General features: G+C 46.9%; 1 protein-coding gene across 10 annotated transcripts in view; it reads left to right on the top strand.

The window, feature by feature from the left end:
• Positions 1-17,015, top strand: part of MEGF11 (multiple EGF like domains 11) — a 291,395-nt gene that overhangs the window by 269,203 nt on the left and 5,177 nt on the right. For 5 of the 10 annotated variants that reach the window (XM_054077403.1, XM_054077406.1, XM_054077402.1 and 2 more), the window contains 3 exons: positions 3,947-4,013; positions 10,794-10,850; positions 16,727-16,933. In XM_054077403.1, the coding sequence (XP_053933378.1) occupies positions 3,947-4,013; positions 10,794-10,850; positions 16,727-16,933 (331 nt within the window). Of the gene's footprint in view, positions 1-3,946; positions 4,014-10,793; positions 10,851-15,613; positions 15,797-16,726; positions 16,934-17,015 lie in introns of those variants that run through there. The other 5 variants (XM_054077410.1, XM_054077407.1, XM_054077408.1 and 2 more) reach the window with 4 other exon arrangements.

Raw genomic sequence — 17,015 nt, 5'->3', positions numbered from 1 at the left:
TGCAAAACAGAGGTCACTGGAAATGGTCTGACTGGATATCACCCAGCTAATAAAAAGGAATTCAACCACAGAAAGTGTTGTTAAAGTGCCTTTGCTTAAAACTTGCCTCAAGAAAAAGAAGACTGCAAGTACAGAAGCACTGCAGAACATTCAGGATGGCCATCTAAAAATGAGGAACGCGAGCCTGGGCTCCGGAGACCTGAAGTTGGTAGTCAGGGAAGTTCATGGCAAAATTCTTACCAGTTGCTCTCTTGGAGGACTAAGGTAAGGTGAAGCTCCTGCCAGCAATTATTTGTCTAATCACCATGGACTGAGCATTGACAAATGACCTATTGGTGCTCAACTTGCTGCTGTGCTCCATCATATTTCAGATGGGCACATCGTGGCTTTGCTTGATCGTGCCAATATCTTATTGATCTAAAGGAAAATTTTCCAGGTATGAGGTAGATCTAAGCAAATGGCTAAAATTACAGGCTAGGATTTTTAGTGGATAAATTTGCTATCAAGTGGGTTTTTTTCCTCCAGAAAAGCAATTTTACTTCATGCTAAAAATTGTACTATCTTCTATGCCAAAAAAAAAAAAGAGTTAACAAATTATAGCGCGTTAAGCAGCAGAGAGACAGCTATAATCACATTTCTTTGTAATTACTGCATTCTGAAAACCTTAAAAATGTCCCCAAATCATTTAATTAAAAAAAAATTAATTCTAGCACATAGCTCTTCATGCCAAATTTTAGGTTTGTGAGCTGATTTGTAAGTCCTGCAAAAACAGAGCTTTTAATAGAAACTCAAAGACTTTAATAAGTGGGATCTACGTGATGCAGCTGGACTGAGAAATCGGCATGAGTGTTATTGTTACAAGTTTTAAAATGAAGCAAAAAGCCATGGGCTCTGCCGATGAAAGTCAGCAGTGCCCTCAGTGGGGCTGCGTTGTTGTACGTGGGCAAGCGTAGGTCCAGGAGCATCCGCTCCCTTCCTCTGCGACCCCAGTACCAACCAGTCTGCTTTCTTTTGCCTTTCATTGCTTGTGTGCTCTGACCACCCCATCCGTCCGTGCCGGGTGTCAGCTCTCGGTGTTTATGTTTCCAGGTTTGGGGAAATCCAAGGAACTGCTGAATGATAAAGAAATGACTCCTGTGTTGTCACCTGGGAGATGCCAGATGCACAGTCTGTGCCGGGAGCAAGGATGTGCAGTCACAGCCATCGCTCTCAGGCAGCGATTGCTCTAGAAATATTGCAGGCAATGAGCTTTATCAAGTCTCTCTCTGCTCTGGGCATGTCCTTGAGGAGAGAGGCTGGTGCAGAGGTGCCTAATGAGCTGATGACACATGCTGCCTTGGTGGGAATATATAGAGGCAGAAAATGAGAGGGAGCAGTAGATATAGCTGTCAGTGCGCTGCTGGTGCTGTCTGATGTGAGATTCATAGGCTGTGGGGCCACAAGGGACCGTTGCGATCATCTGGCTTCACTTCCCATACAGCGCAGGGCTCAGAACTGCCCTGAATTAGTGCCTGTTTCAAGGTCAGTGCTGGTAGCTCAGCGGTAGGGTCCCTTTCAACCAGAGCCTGCCTTTCAGATGGATTTGAAACAGGCTCCTTTCTGGGTGCTGGCATTAATCTGTCTTTGTCTGTGTGCCTGTGTGTATACATTTATATATATATACACACACACACATACACACACATATCTCTGTGTGTGCGTATGGTGGGTGTATTTGCTCTATTGTGTGTCCTGAATCTTTCTTCCAGGCTGGAGTTGAGCCCATTTGGAGCACAATTACATGTTTTGCAAAGGATGAAACCTGTTTGTGTAGAAGCTTCGGCTGAATAGCTCTAAATATACTGTGCAGTTGACTGTAGAGAGACCAAACATTTTGTGTGTGTGCGCGTGCACAGCCTTCTCCCTCTGCTGTCTCCTGTGTCTCCGTGCAGTGCTCGCACCATGGTTTCTCCTGTGTCTGTTTAAGTCAGAGCAGATTACATTTGGTTTAAAAACACGTCGGCCCACTTCCTGCATCCTGAATCAATGGAATTCAATCAGCGCAGTCCAGTCATTGAGGGCAAGGTTTTGCCTCTGGTTGTTACAAATCTTCACCCAACGGACATCCAGTTTCTGCGATCAGATAAAAGCTTCTAAATGTCGATGGGCAGTTTGTAATATAGAGTGTAGCTGTCCGAGCTGTGGCGCTCCTGGGAGAGAGCAGTATTTGCAGATGCTTTCCCTAGAGATAAGAGAGAGGCTGCAGAGCTCTGCAGCTTTATCCTCAGTGACCCGGCTTTGGCAAGCTCACAGAGGATTGTGTGGCTGGCTCCGAGGGTCCTGCTGGATCCCATTGCCCTCTTTATGGAGGAATTTTTGCCAGAGGAGATTTCCTGACTGAAGCCCTCTCAGTGTGATCACTACCTAAACCAAGGGGCAGAGGAGCTGCAAGGCAGCCCAGCGCCATGCCCTCCTCCCCTCTCTTGGTCCACCGTTTCTCCAGGAGCGTTGGGGTCCCTGGGCTTCTGGTAGAGCCATCCTCGGTGTATGGGAACACACGGACAATGTGGGGCTGTGGCACTGAGGGCTGTAAAGGTGGGTGAAAATACCTTTCAGGGTGGCTGTGTGTGCTGGGTACCAGCTGGGATTTTATATCCCAGTAGACTTCAACACATCAGTGGGAATTTAAAACCCATTATGGAAGCTAAGCAAAAATTAATGAGAGATCAGGAAAAATGAAATGTTGTGGTAACTTTGAATACTTTGTTTCAATTTTAACCTTCTCTGCTGTTTCGCATTTTCTTGTAAATGCAGTAAAATAGCCAAGCTGAACCCTCTGAGGCAGAGGCAGGAGGCTTTCCACTTTGGAAGCAGACACAGGAGAGCTTCATAACTTTAATTTTTCAGGAACAGGGTTGGGATTTGCTCTTGAGCTGACACTTCCTGAGGACCACCTGCACTTTCAGCAGGTGTGGCTTTCAAGGGAAAAATGTCAAGGTGGAAAACTCAGCAGCTTTAGGAACTACAGTGATTCACAGCCCCTCCCTGCTGGGACTCACCATATGCTTTGTAAATCCACTTCTGCTGTGGTGCCCCAGCTTTGTGGAGCTGTGTGTCCCCCCCCAGAACAGCAGCCCCTCTTCTTTCGCTGACCATGAGAGATGCTCTGGTGAGCTCGCTCCAGGACCCCAAAGGCCTCGTCCCTTAGGGAGACACTGTGCTTGCCTCTTGATGTTGTGTGAGGTAATGCTCAAATGAGGCTTCTCTGAAGGGCAGAAAAACCCCAAGTGTACTGACACGTGTGCGTAGTGCCACAGCATCCTTGTGCCGCTGGTACCGGGCACAGGCTGTGCCCTCTGCCCCTCCAGCCGTGCTGGCGCAGGAGCTGCTGCCCGGGCACGGAGGAGTCCAGCTGCTGTGTTGCCGGTGGTGTTTTTCCAACAGCACCATCTGGATGGCAGCTCCTGGGATCCTCTCCGCTTTGACTGGCAGATCTGCTTTATGCTTCATTATTGCCAATGTTATTTTCCTTGAATTGAGAGAATTCTTGTGGCCATTACATCTCTTTTAACTCCATGTACAGATGTTTTAGCAACTCCCCGTCGTTCCAAACAGCTCCTGTCTGCATGTTTGTGTAGGTGGTTTTGATCCATCCATCTTCATTAGTGATTTGAAACTGCCAGCATGTCTTTCCATGTACGCAGGCGTCCGAGTCATGATCCCTGGTTACTCAAGGAGATCCTGTGTTTTCCAGCATGCTTGTGTTCATTGCTTGGTGAAGTGACTTTCCTTTGTGATTTTCCCTAATGCTAGTGAACAACTGTCAAATTCATACAGATAAAGAACTGAAATGGTGAGGCGGAGGTAATCATCTCCCATTTTTACTCGTGACATCATTGGGCTGAAGGTTTGGGTGGGAACTGTCTGTTTATTTCAGCATTAACCCATTATCATACTTTTTAAACAGCTCAGTAACAAAATCCTTGACAGAGAAACTGCAGACTGGAGACCCTACAGCTATCTGAATGAACTAGGTCAGTAATTTTTAAACCATTTAATCACTTTAGTAGACTTTAGAGCAATTCCAAATCAGCCTTTCATAAAGGCATTAACAGTACTGAAGAATATTGGTGTTGTCTTTATTTTACAATTGGAATTGACAGTAGTGAAGGATGGAGAATGGGAAATTGTTTCCTTACCACAAACCACAGGTTGGGAAAGCAGAGTCAATATTTATTCTAGTATCCCGGCTGAGTTGCTCAGTTGAGTCACTATCTACTTTCTAAATGTTTTTTAAACACCGGCTTAGAACATTAAACACTTAAATTTGGGATTTTTTTTTTTCTTTCATGCTTAATGAAGTTTAGCTGTAAACGCGGCACCTTGATAAAACCGTGGAGCCTCTGTTGGGAGCTGGAGCCTGTGATAGATGCTGTTATCTCCCAGTTAATCATACAGTCGCCGTTTCCCCAGCACTTTTGAACCACCAGCCAGTGCAGACAAGCCAAGAGGGAAGTCTAATTGCCCTTTCTGAGTTTATTCTCCCTGGCTTCGGTTTTAACATGGTTTTCAGCATCTCTTATCTCAAAATCAATCCAGATTTAGTGCTTTAGATGCTATTTATTTTCCTGTCTAAGCAGTAGGAGTTTAGCTTGTCAGTGGCAGGAAGCATTTGCCCTTTCCTTTGCCGGGATTACTAATATCTTACAGAAAATATACAGTGTGGGGGCAAGTGCAGTGGTAAGTGGCACTATAGGCTATTTAAGGTCAGCTATCTCACAGCTCACAGGGCAGAGGCAGTAACACAGGGCACCAGCAGGCATCACGCTGCTCTTCTGGTCACACACTATGCCTTGCTCCAAAGATCAAGTCTTCCCTGCATCAGGAAAATCACAAAACTGTCAAGCTTCAGTGCAAAGCCTTTTCCATCATTATCAACCATTAATGCTTTCTTCTCTAGAATAAGTCACGGCACTGCTATTCTTGTTATCTGGATGTAAATGGAGAGTTGGGGTGGTGAGGATTCCCGAATGCTCCTCAAATCAAGTTAATTTTCCTTTCTACCATTTTGCTGCTTTGCTCACTTGCTGTATTTGGTTTTATCTTGCGGTGTCCTGGACTCCCTGTGTGCCACATTCATCCTGCATTCATGCGTTATATCTTACTGGCAGATGCTAAATGCCTTTGCAGTAAGAATGATGTAGAAGCGATAAATATTTTAGCTAAGTGGTCTCCAGCAAAAGTCACAATGGTTTCCATGGCATTTTGCATCCCAGACACTTTTTTATTTGTTTTTCCAAAAGATCTGTTTAACGTTAATTGATAAAAGTGAGGTATTTTTTCTCCCCTTTCAGTACCAAAAATAATGCTTGCTGATGCTAATTTTCATGATGTTGAATTTTTGCTCAAATCAGGGCAATTTTTACATGAAACTAGAATGTTTTCATTTCATGGTGTTATTTTTGTGCAATAAAAGCAGCAGATTCCACTTACACATTCCAATTTCAGAAAAATGCAAGGAACCCTTGAATTTTTAATTTTAACGTAAAATATAAGTGAAGCCTAATAAGGTCACAGGGGAAATCTTGACCTTTAAAACATATCACCATGGAAGAATTGAAGTTAAAGAGGTGGACCACCTTCTCATCCCACTATTAGCCTCAGCTTTTATGGCACAGATGCTCCAGCTCACGTGTTGGAGTAGCAGCCAAGCATTGTGCATGGCAGGATTCTGTTAAAAGTAGTTAAAATAGCTGTGGACAACTCCTCTGTTGTGACCCTATGAAATATTGTAGAGATCAGATGTGTTAATTGAGCTAGAGGCAGGGAAAAACTGAAAGGGGAATTGAAGAGAAATTTGGAATGGATGGAAAACCCTCAACTCTTTTGTCACCTCCCTGGTTCTTCAGCCAGTGCCTCCTGCGGCCGAGGCAGTGCTCCCAAAGGATGGGCTCTTTGGACCAACCAGACAAGAAACAGCATCAGGCTCATGAAGTGTCTGTAGGCATGTTAGAAATGGCAAGTGTTGTAAATATGAATTATAATTGAGGGAAAGGAAATTGTAAGACCATCCATGTGAAAATTACCTCAGAGACTCCATCTTCTAAAGCCTGCAATCATAAGGAGTTGTCTTAACTTTTTTTACTTGGTTTTTCGACCTATGAAATGCATTTCTGCTCAAATACTATGTTCAAAGTTGGATGCAGTCGAGACCTGGCTGACATCTGTTGTATTTTGAAGGGCAACAGACCATCATTTTTCAGGATCATGGGTGTGCTCAGCCTGGATGTAAGGATTCAGGTACTCACGGGGAAAACCTTGCTTCCCAATACCACATAGGATCCAGGATTAGACATGCCTTTGATCTCACAGCTGGGGGAGAGCAGGAGAAGCAGCTGCTCCCAAGGAGAAGATGCTGCCTCGCTCAGGAGCAGCAGCTGGTAGCTCAGGAGGAGCCAGAAGACTGTTTCCAACAGAAGCAGAGTGCTACTGCTCAGCTTATTGATGGTGTCATGCCTTTTTCTCAGTACTTGGCACCACAGCTCCTCACTTCCAAGCAATGTATCGCTAGATCTGTGTCTGAAAGAGGATCAACAGAATGCTTTCCGGAATTACTGTGTACTTCCTATTTCCTCGTGTGTCTCATAAAGGCAATCACACAGGTAACAGGCACACGAGTACTTTAATTAACCCCTCTTTGCTCTCCTCACTCTTGCAGGCTGCACATCTTTTGATTGCTCACAGTTTGCGTTGTTGACCTTTGCTGAGCCAGGAGTCGTTCCTCAGACATTTTGTTTGGAAAGGGAAGGAAAGATGTTTTCTGAGGGAGCAGAGGAAGGGCTGTCCAAACCAAGGGGGGCTCAAAGCCCAAGGAACAGCCCATTGCAAAGGCCACCACTGTCCTTTTTTCAGGTGCACACTGCCGCAGTAGCACAGATGGAGGGGAGAGAGAGCAAAAATGGAAGGGAAACATTGAGAGTGAATCTGCCTGGCCCAGCACCAGTTTCCTGGGAATAGAGCAGGGCAGATGGCCAGAGGCTGTTCGCTACAGGAAGACTAATTAATCTTAATTGAGGACCTAATGCAACCCCTATCTAAGTTAATGTGTGTGTTCCCTTTGATATCAGTGAGGCTGTCTTTGAGCCTAACAGGGAGAAATTGTGTAGAAAACATGAATCATATATATATGTGTATGTGTGTCTCTGCATAAGTATACATAACGCGTCCCCACTGTACGTACACCTACAGTGGATCTTACCAGACTGCAGGTATTTTGCCTGTTTTGCAGGCCTTCACTTGTGAGGTTTGTTCTTTCCAACTGAGAAATGCAAGGAGCAGAACAAAGCCTGGTTTTTTATTGCTAGCACATTTACTTGTGAGCTTCAAACATCAGGCTTCGTCAGAGAGAGAATCCTAGCTGTGAAACAGAGTGATGAGCATATTTGCACAAGTAATTCTCGTGGATACGTGCTTGAGAGATTGGAGTTTGGGGAGTCTGTGGTGCTAGGTGCCTGGCTTTGTCACCTTCAGCGTGTGGCCCTACCTGTTCAGTGTAGCCTGGCCCAACGAGTTTCAAGGAACGGCTTGGGTTTGCATTTTCGATTCACTGTCTCTCGTTGCAGAATTGGAGTTGTTTGCCCTGTGACTTCTCTCTCTTGCTCTAGTTCAGTCTGCACTAAACAATTGCAGCGTCCACCTTCCTGCTCCTGTTCCAAGTGAGTCAAAAGTCCCGAACCACCTACTGAGTTTAGGAAGGGTTGTTACGCTCGTCAGCTGGAGTGCTGGGCACAGCGGGCTGCAGACAAAAATGGGTTTATCTGTAATGGCTTTTTAACAGCAGTCCTCAGTGCAGAGACTAAAGAGGGATTTGCAGCACGTGTTAAGTGACTCAAAGCTGCATTTATTTCAGAGGACCAAAGCTGCAAAGTTTGATTCAGAACTGACTTTGCGTTTATTCTCAAAGCCAAGAGGTGTGGAAAAATATTTCCAGATGAGACTCTGATTTTGCACCAGCAGACAGTTCAGCTTCAGGCTGAAACCTAAACTTTCCTGAAGTGCCAGATTTCTGGCCTGTTTAGGGCTTTTCCATGTTAACTACTTCTGCAGTTTTAAAAATAACGTGTCCGTTCTTCATTTCACCTCCTGAGGAATGCAATGAATATGCAAAAATGGGTCATAAACCCCACAGAACTGTAACAGAGATAAAAGAAGACTAAAGGGAGGATTACAGGGTTGGGAAGGGCTTTGAGGGGTGGCGTAGCCCTCCCAAGGCAGCACCAACCCTACCAGTTATCTTTTTCGTATCCCGCCTTTCCTTAGCCTTCCTCCCATAAGAAGGATTCTCAGTTTTCCACAGCTGCACTGGATGAAGTGAGAACGGAGCTCGAGCATAGCACTGTGCTGTTTTGCAGCTCACTGTGAGCAAGGACTGCCTGTTACACAGCTCAGAGCCAGAACTCGTGTTCCCTGAGACGAACCCTGCATTAATACAGCAGCCTGCCCTCCAGGAGGGTCTCACAGCAAGTTTGAGCTTACTCGGAGCAGGCACAGCAATATCTTGCTGCTGCAGAAGCGCTTCCAGACAAGCCTGACATTTGCAACAGGACTGGCAGAAGTGCACGTGGAGCTGAGTTAACTAAATATGCTCAGAAGGTGGAGTCCTTTCCCTCCAAGCCACCAAAAGTACTGGCTGATATTGCTGCACCGTTACTGCAGCCCCAAGGCCTCAGCTTTCATTCTGGTGTTCATAATCGCAGTGGGACCATTTCTGTAAAGATCTGATGAGGATGCCTGGAACAGATACAACGTTCTATGATTCTTGTGCAAGGGCAGACTGTGCAATGAGCACAGCAACCGTACCTTGGGAAACCTGTGTCGATAAGTCACTTATTCTTCATTGTCCTTATTCTAAACATCTCATTAATGCCCAGCAGTTATGAGGATGCTGTCCTACAGGATCACTCCTATGCTTGTGGCTGCTTGCTTTGTCACTAACCCCGACAGAGCTGGTTTTAAAGTTAGTGGACTAGGTCATGGTCCTGAGCAGAGCTATTCACCCCAGTCTTCTGAAGCCAAAGGTTCTTCCTGTGTTGCTGTTGCACGATGTGAGTGATGCTGCATCCCATGCACTTCCCTGTGGGTCAGCCTGGGTCTGGTATGCTTCCCTGCTACTGCTCTCTTTTTGAGGGTACAGCCCCTTTACCTGTAACCCCAGGTGGGTGCTCACCTGCTCACACTGTATGTTGTGAGCTGCTTCTTGCCAGAGGCATCCTGCCTGTCCGCCTGCAAAGCCGGCCCAAATGATACCTCTTTGGTGTTCCTGCCCTCGAGGCTTGCTCAGCCCTCACAGGATGATGTGTGATCCCCCAGGATGGCCTTTGGGAGCACTACTGCTGGGAAAGATGGCACCAGCCCTGTGGATGTGAGCCAAGGGATGAATTAGCTCCATCCTCTTTGTGCCAGACTCTGTCCCAGTAGAATACAGGAGAAGAAAAAAAGCACACAGCTAATACCATCACGTGAAAGAGCTTCCCCCCATGCCCAAACTGCCCGGCCAGGCTCGCCCCCTTCATCTTCTTTCAGGGGGGGCAGCCTGGGAAGTGGCTCACAATGAGTGGTGGAAGATAAAGCAGAAGGTGCTCAGGTGGTTTGGGAAGTTGCTCTTGTCCAGAAGGGAAGGAGCCCCCTGAGAGCGAGCCAGTCGTGTGCCAATAGCCCTTCTTCTCGGCTCAGAGATGGGCACTCTGAGAATCAGAGCAAAGGGTTTGTCTTTGATCTGTCAGTAACACATTTATTACCTAGTTTAGTGATTTTCTTTATTTAGCAAAAACCAAAGCTATCGTGAAAGGAGGTTGTACAGCATTGCCAGCTGTACAGCATTGCCAGCTGTGGTGGTGACAGCTCTTCCTGCAGAGACCAGAGGACATGCAAGGACAAGTAGCTGGGAGACCCCTGGGACATGCTGTTTGCAGGGCTCTTTTATCAGGAGAACCTAGTTACTCGACTGGGAACCCCATAAGCCACAAAGACATTTCTAAGTAACCAAATTTGTATTGAGTTTTTCCAATCGATGAGAAATACCAGACCCTATAGTAAAAAGGATTTAAAGGCTTACATTAGATTTTTCCTTTTTACTGATATGTAGGATAATTTGCAATAGTGAAAATAGAAAAAGTTGCCATCCCCTTCTGTCTCCGCCTCTGTAAGGAGCAGCAAGCTCTTACCGAGTTGCAAAAGGCAGAAGTCTTTGCTCTCAGCTCTCTGCTGCTGTGTTTCCAGAGTGCCGTAGCCACTTAGGGACAATTGTCACATCAGTTATTGAACTGGGCACATTTATAGCAGTCATATCAGGTAATCTAGAAAGATTGTACACAGTCTGAGACTGTCAATTGAATAACACAGTAGACATGAGTGAAACAAAGCCTAAAATTAGTCAGAGGGTAATGTAAACATAACAGTGGCTTCAAATTTGAAAGGATCTGGTTTAGGCCTCTTTTACTAATCCAACCTAGCATTACAGATTATTTTTGTTGTGTTCTCCTGGTGGATAGCTGTTCTTGGTAATGAGCAGTACCCTGCTTCAGGAAAGCCCTCCCTCCCAGGGAAGCTCTTAAGCATATGCATAATTTTAGGCTTGCACAGCTTCCCCACTGCAGCTGAGTGCTCACTTACAGCCGAGGCTGTGCCTAAGAGCCTTCCTAAATGAGGGCCTTGATGTACAGTTTAGAGGAAAGAATATGTGCTGCTCAGTAGTCAAAGCAATCCAATTTACATAAATATTTATTTGTTTTCCATTATATATCATTTTTATGCAGGTGCTTGTGGGATGGATAGACGTCAGAACACATACATAATGGAAAAAAGCTTCAAAGGTATGGTATCCAGTGCCTGCAGTCACCCTGGCAAAGAGTTTGAGGAGGGTGGCGTAGAAGAGGTGAGATAGGAGACCTGGGCACCCGGGAGAGTGGCCGTGCAGAGGCAGGAAGGGACAGAGTGATTACCTCCCAAATACGGCTGCGTGGCTCAGCTGGCAGTACTCTGGACTCCGAGCCAGATGTCTGGGGCCGAGGAATTATGGGTGCAAGTATTTACAAGGCCGTAGGCTCCTGCCTCGGCAAAGCAGCATGAAATGAAAAGGGAGGGCTTTGCTGCAGGGGCAGGAGGTGCAGGTGGAGCTGTCTGGCCAAGGGAAGCTCTTTTAGGACCTATCAGCCATCCTACGAGAGCTTTCCGGTGGTGGTTGCTTATGATGGATTCGTGCATTTGCCTGCTCAGTTGTGGCTCCGTAAGGCACTTTTAGCCATCCTGAGCTTAAACAATGCCACTAGAGAACAGGCTGACCCTGCTGTGTGGCCTTTGCTGAAAGAGATTTATAGCAGAGCTTGAGAAAAGACCTCACTCAGTACATTAACCAGTCACGCTGGCACGAAGCAATTAATGGGCCTTGACTCCAGGGCAGTTCTAAAATGGGATCATATATGAGTCATGAGCGCAAGGCCCAGTCATTTCAGATTTCACTTGTTCTCTAGATTTACATTCAAAATATTCCAGTTGCATGTGGACTACGAGACCACTGGGCACAGTGGGGTTTGGCACGCTGAGTTTATGGTCCCGATGATGGAACGAGGAGTCTGTTTCATTTGGAATAGGCAGGTTTCAGGCTGAGAGCCTTGATCCGAGGGCTGTGGTGTCTGTGCACACCAGCTGGGAGCGTCCCTCCATCAGCACAAGGAGGTAAACACCGCACAGCCTCTGTCTGTGATGGCCCTGAGCTGCTGTCGGCTGAGTCATCGGGAAATGATACCTTCCCACAGAGCTGACTTCAAGGCACCCACTGTCTGCCATGGTCAAGGTGTCGTAGAGCCAGACCCGTGTCTGAACTAAAGAGGAATATTGAAAGCAAATCCACATGAAAGGCAATGGCCAGCTTATAGCCAGGCCCAGAGAACGCTAATCACCTCGTAACTGCTGTTTACAAAATAAAGTGACAGCATATTTGCTACAATATCACCTTACCACACAGAATCACCAAAGGAAACCATTAATCCGTGGCAAATTCTTTCTTGATAAAGTTAAATTTAAAATATTAAAAGGGTTATGTATCTATATCTGACTCGGCCCACTGGTTTCAGCTACTTCAATGATTCCCTTATCAGAAAAAATACCATACTATAGTGTAGTTGGTTGTTCTTCTTACTTGAAACTATTAATTTCAAGATTAAACTAAATTACTGGCTTGAACATATGCAGCAGGAATTCCCATCAATAGACAGGGTCATGCAGAGACTGGGGTACCAGTGTGACTGAGAGAAAAAGAATTGACAGTGAACAGTGAGATGTGTTTTCTGCTGCTACGTAGTTTGTTATTTAGGACCTGAGCTGTTTTCTTTACATGTTTATCTCCTCATAAATTGAAAAACCAAGCCTAGAGGCCATGTCAGGAGAGCTGCTCTGTCCTCCGTGGCTGCTCAGCTGCTGCAGGCAGGCCCGGCTGGCACGGACCAGGGCAGCGTGCTGGGAACACACCTGACCTGCCAGGGGATCCGGTAGCTGACCTGCAGATAGTTAGCAGCTGAGATTGCCCAGAAACATCTGCCTTCAGATGGCCAAAGGTTTCCTACAGTCCCATCCGAAGGGTTCAGGTAGCCCCGGTGCTCTGGTGGTAAAGCAGTAGGAACCCTTTGAGGCAGTGAGGGGTTGGATGCCACAGTGCCAGCTCTGAGCCCTGTGGCACACGGTAACCATGGTTGAACACAGGTAACAGTGGTTGAACAGTCCCAAGGTTGTCAGAGCAGTCTCTTTCCTGTGAGTGCTGATCAGGGATACCATTTCCAGGCTTTTACTTGATTCCTTTTCAGTTTTTTTAATTTTTTTTTTTTTTAATGAATATTGACACTCTGGTAGAACGATGTGGCTTCAGACACTAACATTTTAAGGAAAAAAAAAAAAACCCTGTGTTTTGCACAACAGCCAGTAAAATCCTAGCAGCTGGAAACACTAATGCACATACCTCCGGGACCTGGGGCTTGGTTCAGTGTGGTTCATTTGTCTGTTGTACAGGAATGTGTCCCCACAACCGTGTCACACTGAAAAGCAGCTATCGGCTATCGCTGTGCTACCGTCTGAGCAGCAGCGAAGGTTTGCCAGGTTCATGAAAACAGCCAGAAAGGCACACTACACTGATCATCTATAAATGGGATTAATTCATAGGAGAGCGTGTTTTACCTGGGTACATCGTATTTCCTTAGCACTTCAAATGTGGCAGAAGTCTGTAATGACGATGCCAGAGGATATTCAGGACAAAAGAGAGGAACCCATCCATGGGAGGACAGATACATTTCCAGTGCCTGGTAACAAAAATTAAATCTCTTTCAGAGGTCTGGTGATTGGTATCCAGGCAACACAGCAGACAGGGACTTCAGAATTAGGGCATATTCCCCGTATTTCTCTAGGGTGTCCACGAGGTGAGGTGCTCACAGTGGGTACCGGTGTTGCTGGTGGCAGTGCCACGGCCAGGCTGAACTCTGCACCTCCACGAGAGTCCGATCCCATGGGTACAGGGAGGGGGATGAGGTGGCATCGCCAGAGCTCACACATGGCCTGCAGGGTGGATGGGCTGAGAATTCTAAATACATTTGTTCTGGGTTAAATTAATTCATGAAATGAAATTTCATAGTTGATGCCAGACTTTTTAATTATCCCCAGATTACCTTAATGACAAAGTAACTCAGCTACTTCCACATCCTTTAGAGGTAAATTCTCCTCGATCTTGCGCGTGTGTCTTGTGGGCTAATGACTCCCTGGTGCATAGCATGTTACCAAACATAGGCTGGTTGTCCGTAAATTATGTTGTATCAGGAGTGAAGGGTCTAATCCCTAGCTAGACACAGAGTTCCCATTTATGTCAGCAGGACCTGGCTCTTGGGCATGCTGTTTCTCAACATCTTCTGGGAAAGAGCAGTTCCTGGGAGAGGCCAAATGAGCCTGGGCAGTCCAAGTAGTGTTTTGCTGGTGTTCCCTGGGCAGGGCAGGGCTGGTGCTGCGGCTGTAGCCCAAGGGACACCTGCCCACAGCAGGGTCAGTGCCTGCAGCAGGGCAGGGGAATGTTAGCTTAGGAAGAGAAAAGGACCTCAGCTGGACTTGGTAAAATATGTGATGTGCTGAAATTTCTGCTTATGCCAGTTCTGATGTGCTCACTTCCATAAACAAACAAGCACTGACCTACTCAGCTATTTACCTGTGTGCTACAGCACCCCAGGACTTCTCCTTCTTCCCCCTTTTTCACTACTATTCTTTTATAACCTACATTTTATTAATTCAAGCCCAGCTGGGCTTTGATTCATTCCCTCCCAACCATGGGGCTGACAGCAAGTGCTTTGTAGTGGACTCCTGGGGCACTGGCAGCCTCATGCTCATGCGTGGAGCTCACTTTGCCCTTCTGGTCTCTCCTGTTCACAGTCTTCCTGTGCTCTCACCCCAAAATTCAGAGCTGCCCAGGTTCTCCTAATGAGCACTACATCCTCCTGGGAACCACGAGCACCTGTAACTTGCTGGCAGGTGGAGCTGAGGTTCTTTTTGGCTGAGTGAAATCAAAGCCTCAGGCTGACCCTCTTCCCCTCAGCAGGGCTGTGTCCCTGGAGCAGCGTATGCTCCTGCTCCTGCTCTGCTGGCAGCTCTGGGAGCATTCAGCTCCCTGCATGAGACACTCCACCCTGTACAGTTGTCCCAGTGACCGAAGAATGGGCCCAGTCCATGCAGCACAGGTATTTTTAGCCTAAAGGTTTTCATTTATTGCAGAATTTGTTAGTCTTTGTCTGTTGCTTCCTCAGCCTTAAACACTAACGGATCCTAGACCGTGTGGCATCTTAATTTCAGGCATATGCATGGCAAAAGCCAGTAACGCTGAGCTCGCTCATGTACGCAAGCCTTTGGTCTTGTAGGGTTGCTCCACCACTCATGAGAAGGAAGGATGGGGCAGCTTTTCCCTGACTTGCCTGGTCCAGGATGGGGGGGATAAAGCTGGAGGGCCAGTCCTGCTGCCAGCAGCTGGGGAATATTTGTGTTGCTTTGGTTCTTCTCTTCTGTGATGCACCAAAACAGACATGTTTCGCTTTGAAGCAAAGGCATTGTTAATTTAACCGAGGTGAAGAGTTTCTTAATTTTATTACTAAATAAGCATTGCAGTGGTGCCAGGGCCTCTGCCAGCCTTCACGTTCCTGATGGTCCCAGCATGGTCCAGCTGGTTTGCTCTGCACTGGAGCTTCCTATCAAGCTGGTTTCACTAACCCCGAGAGCTGAGGACTCTCAAGGCTGCTCATATCACTGAAATTGGTGCCCAGAAATGCAATTGCTTGCTGCAGGCCGCAGGGCACGACCTGACACCGTGCTCTGGATGCCTGCTCAGTGCTAAACCCCAGCTGAGCCAAGACAAAGGGCACCAGGCACCGGGGCTGATGGACACACACAGCCCCAGAGCTGATGGAGGGAGAACTGCACTACAGAGCCAAGCAGACCTGATGAGGGAGTTAGCAGGATGGGGCGGATAGGCACAGGGACGAGGTTTGTAAAGGAGAAGCGATATCTTGTTGTCTGTCTATTTCTTAACCTGAATTTCTCTTTTTGTCTCCCATACTAGACAGCGGGGGCAGCTGGGATTGCAGCTATTTTGCAAGTCCCACTATTTCACCGGGAGTATTTCATATATACCAGGATCTGCCTTTGTACTGTAACCCAGCACAAGAAAATGCCTCATCTTTCATTGCATCGCTCTAATTCTAAATTAATGGCACTGCCCAGCAGGATGCACACAGCAGCAATGGCACGTTCTTGACTGTCAATGTTAAGACCTATTTATTCTCTATTGTTTTTTATTTTTAAAGCACGACTGCACTGTACCTTGCAGCAGGCGGGCTCGCCCCAGCCAGGGACACTGACAGGGGAGATTGGTGGTTACAGCTCTCACGCCAGCCTTGTTCTCCCCATGTAGCCTCCTCCGTCACCATCTCCCGTTTTCTCCAACCCAGGAGAGAGGAGCAGTAGATGTCTACAGCACTGGGGGGGCAAAAAAAAAAAGCAAAGGAAAAGCGAGGCTCAGATGGAGGCCTGTTCCCCCCACCCCATGGAAGGCCAAGTGTTCCCTGCTAGCAGGAACAGTGTCCTCGTAGTGTTAATGGCAGAGGGAATATGAAGAAGTTGGTTTCTCCTGGTGCTGGATAACCCCAGAAACCAGAGCTCTCAGGGGCCATGTGCTGCACTGATGCAGTTCTACACCTCCTGGAAATGTTTTGCTTTCAAGCATATGGCATTCGATGTTGCTGAAAGCCCTGGGGACAATAACCTTGTAGCTGGCCCAGCACCACCAGAAGGTCTGGCTTACAGAGCCAACATAGGTCTGCAGGTTGGTGTGGCAGGTGGAGCATGATTAAAATGTAGCTCCTTAGGAATTAGGGGGAGGGAGGGAAAGGATTGCCACCTCAAATTAAATACTGCAGTAAATGACAACTAGAACCTTTTACAGGAAAACCTTTGGTATTGAGCAGGTTTTATTTCTTTCCTGCTGCTGAGTTGTGGATGCAATGGACGCACCCAGAGCACAAACATCGGGTATCTTGTGCTGGATGCTTCAAGGATCTGCCTTACCCCATGCCCCCTTGTCCCGCCCCCCCCCCCCCTTCCTGAAAAGGTGCAGTTGTAATTAACCTCCACAAGCTGACATTTCTAATGCTCCCATTCTGCTCTTGTTTTGCAGATTATATGAAAGAATCTGTGTGCAGCTCCAGCACTTGTTCCCTGAACAGCAGTGAAAACCCATACGCTACCATTAAAGACCCCCCCATTTTAACATGCAAACACTCCGAGAGCAGCTACGTGGAAATGAAATCGCCTAGTCACAGGGAGTCCTCATATTCAGAAATGCCAACTTCAGCGATGGCAAATAAAAACATCTACGAAGTTGGTAAGCAGGGCGGGTGGCACGAGCTCTGCTCAAACTGTTGGTGGTTTCATTTTAAATGTGGATTATTTTTTTCTCCTTTCCC

This window comes from Cuculus canorus, chromosome 12 (assembly GCF_017976375.1).
Source record: "Cuculus canorus isolate bCucCan1 chromosome 12, bCucCan1.pri, whole genome shotgun sequence".
In the NCBI taxonomy this organism is placed as follows: domain Eukaryota; kingdom Metazoa; phylum Chordata; class Aves; order Cuculiformes; family Cuculidae; genus Cuculus; species Cuculus canorus.
This window is presented reverse-complemented; position numbering and strand designations above follow the sequence as displayed.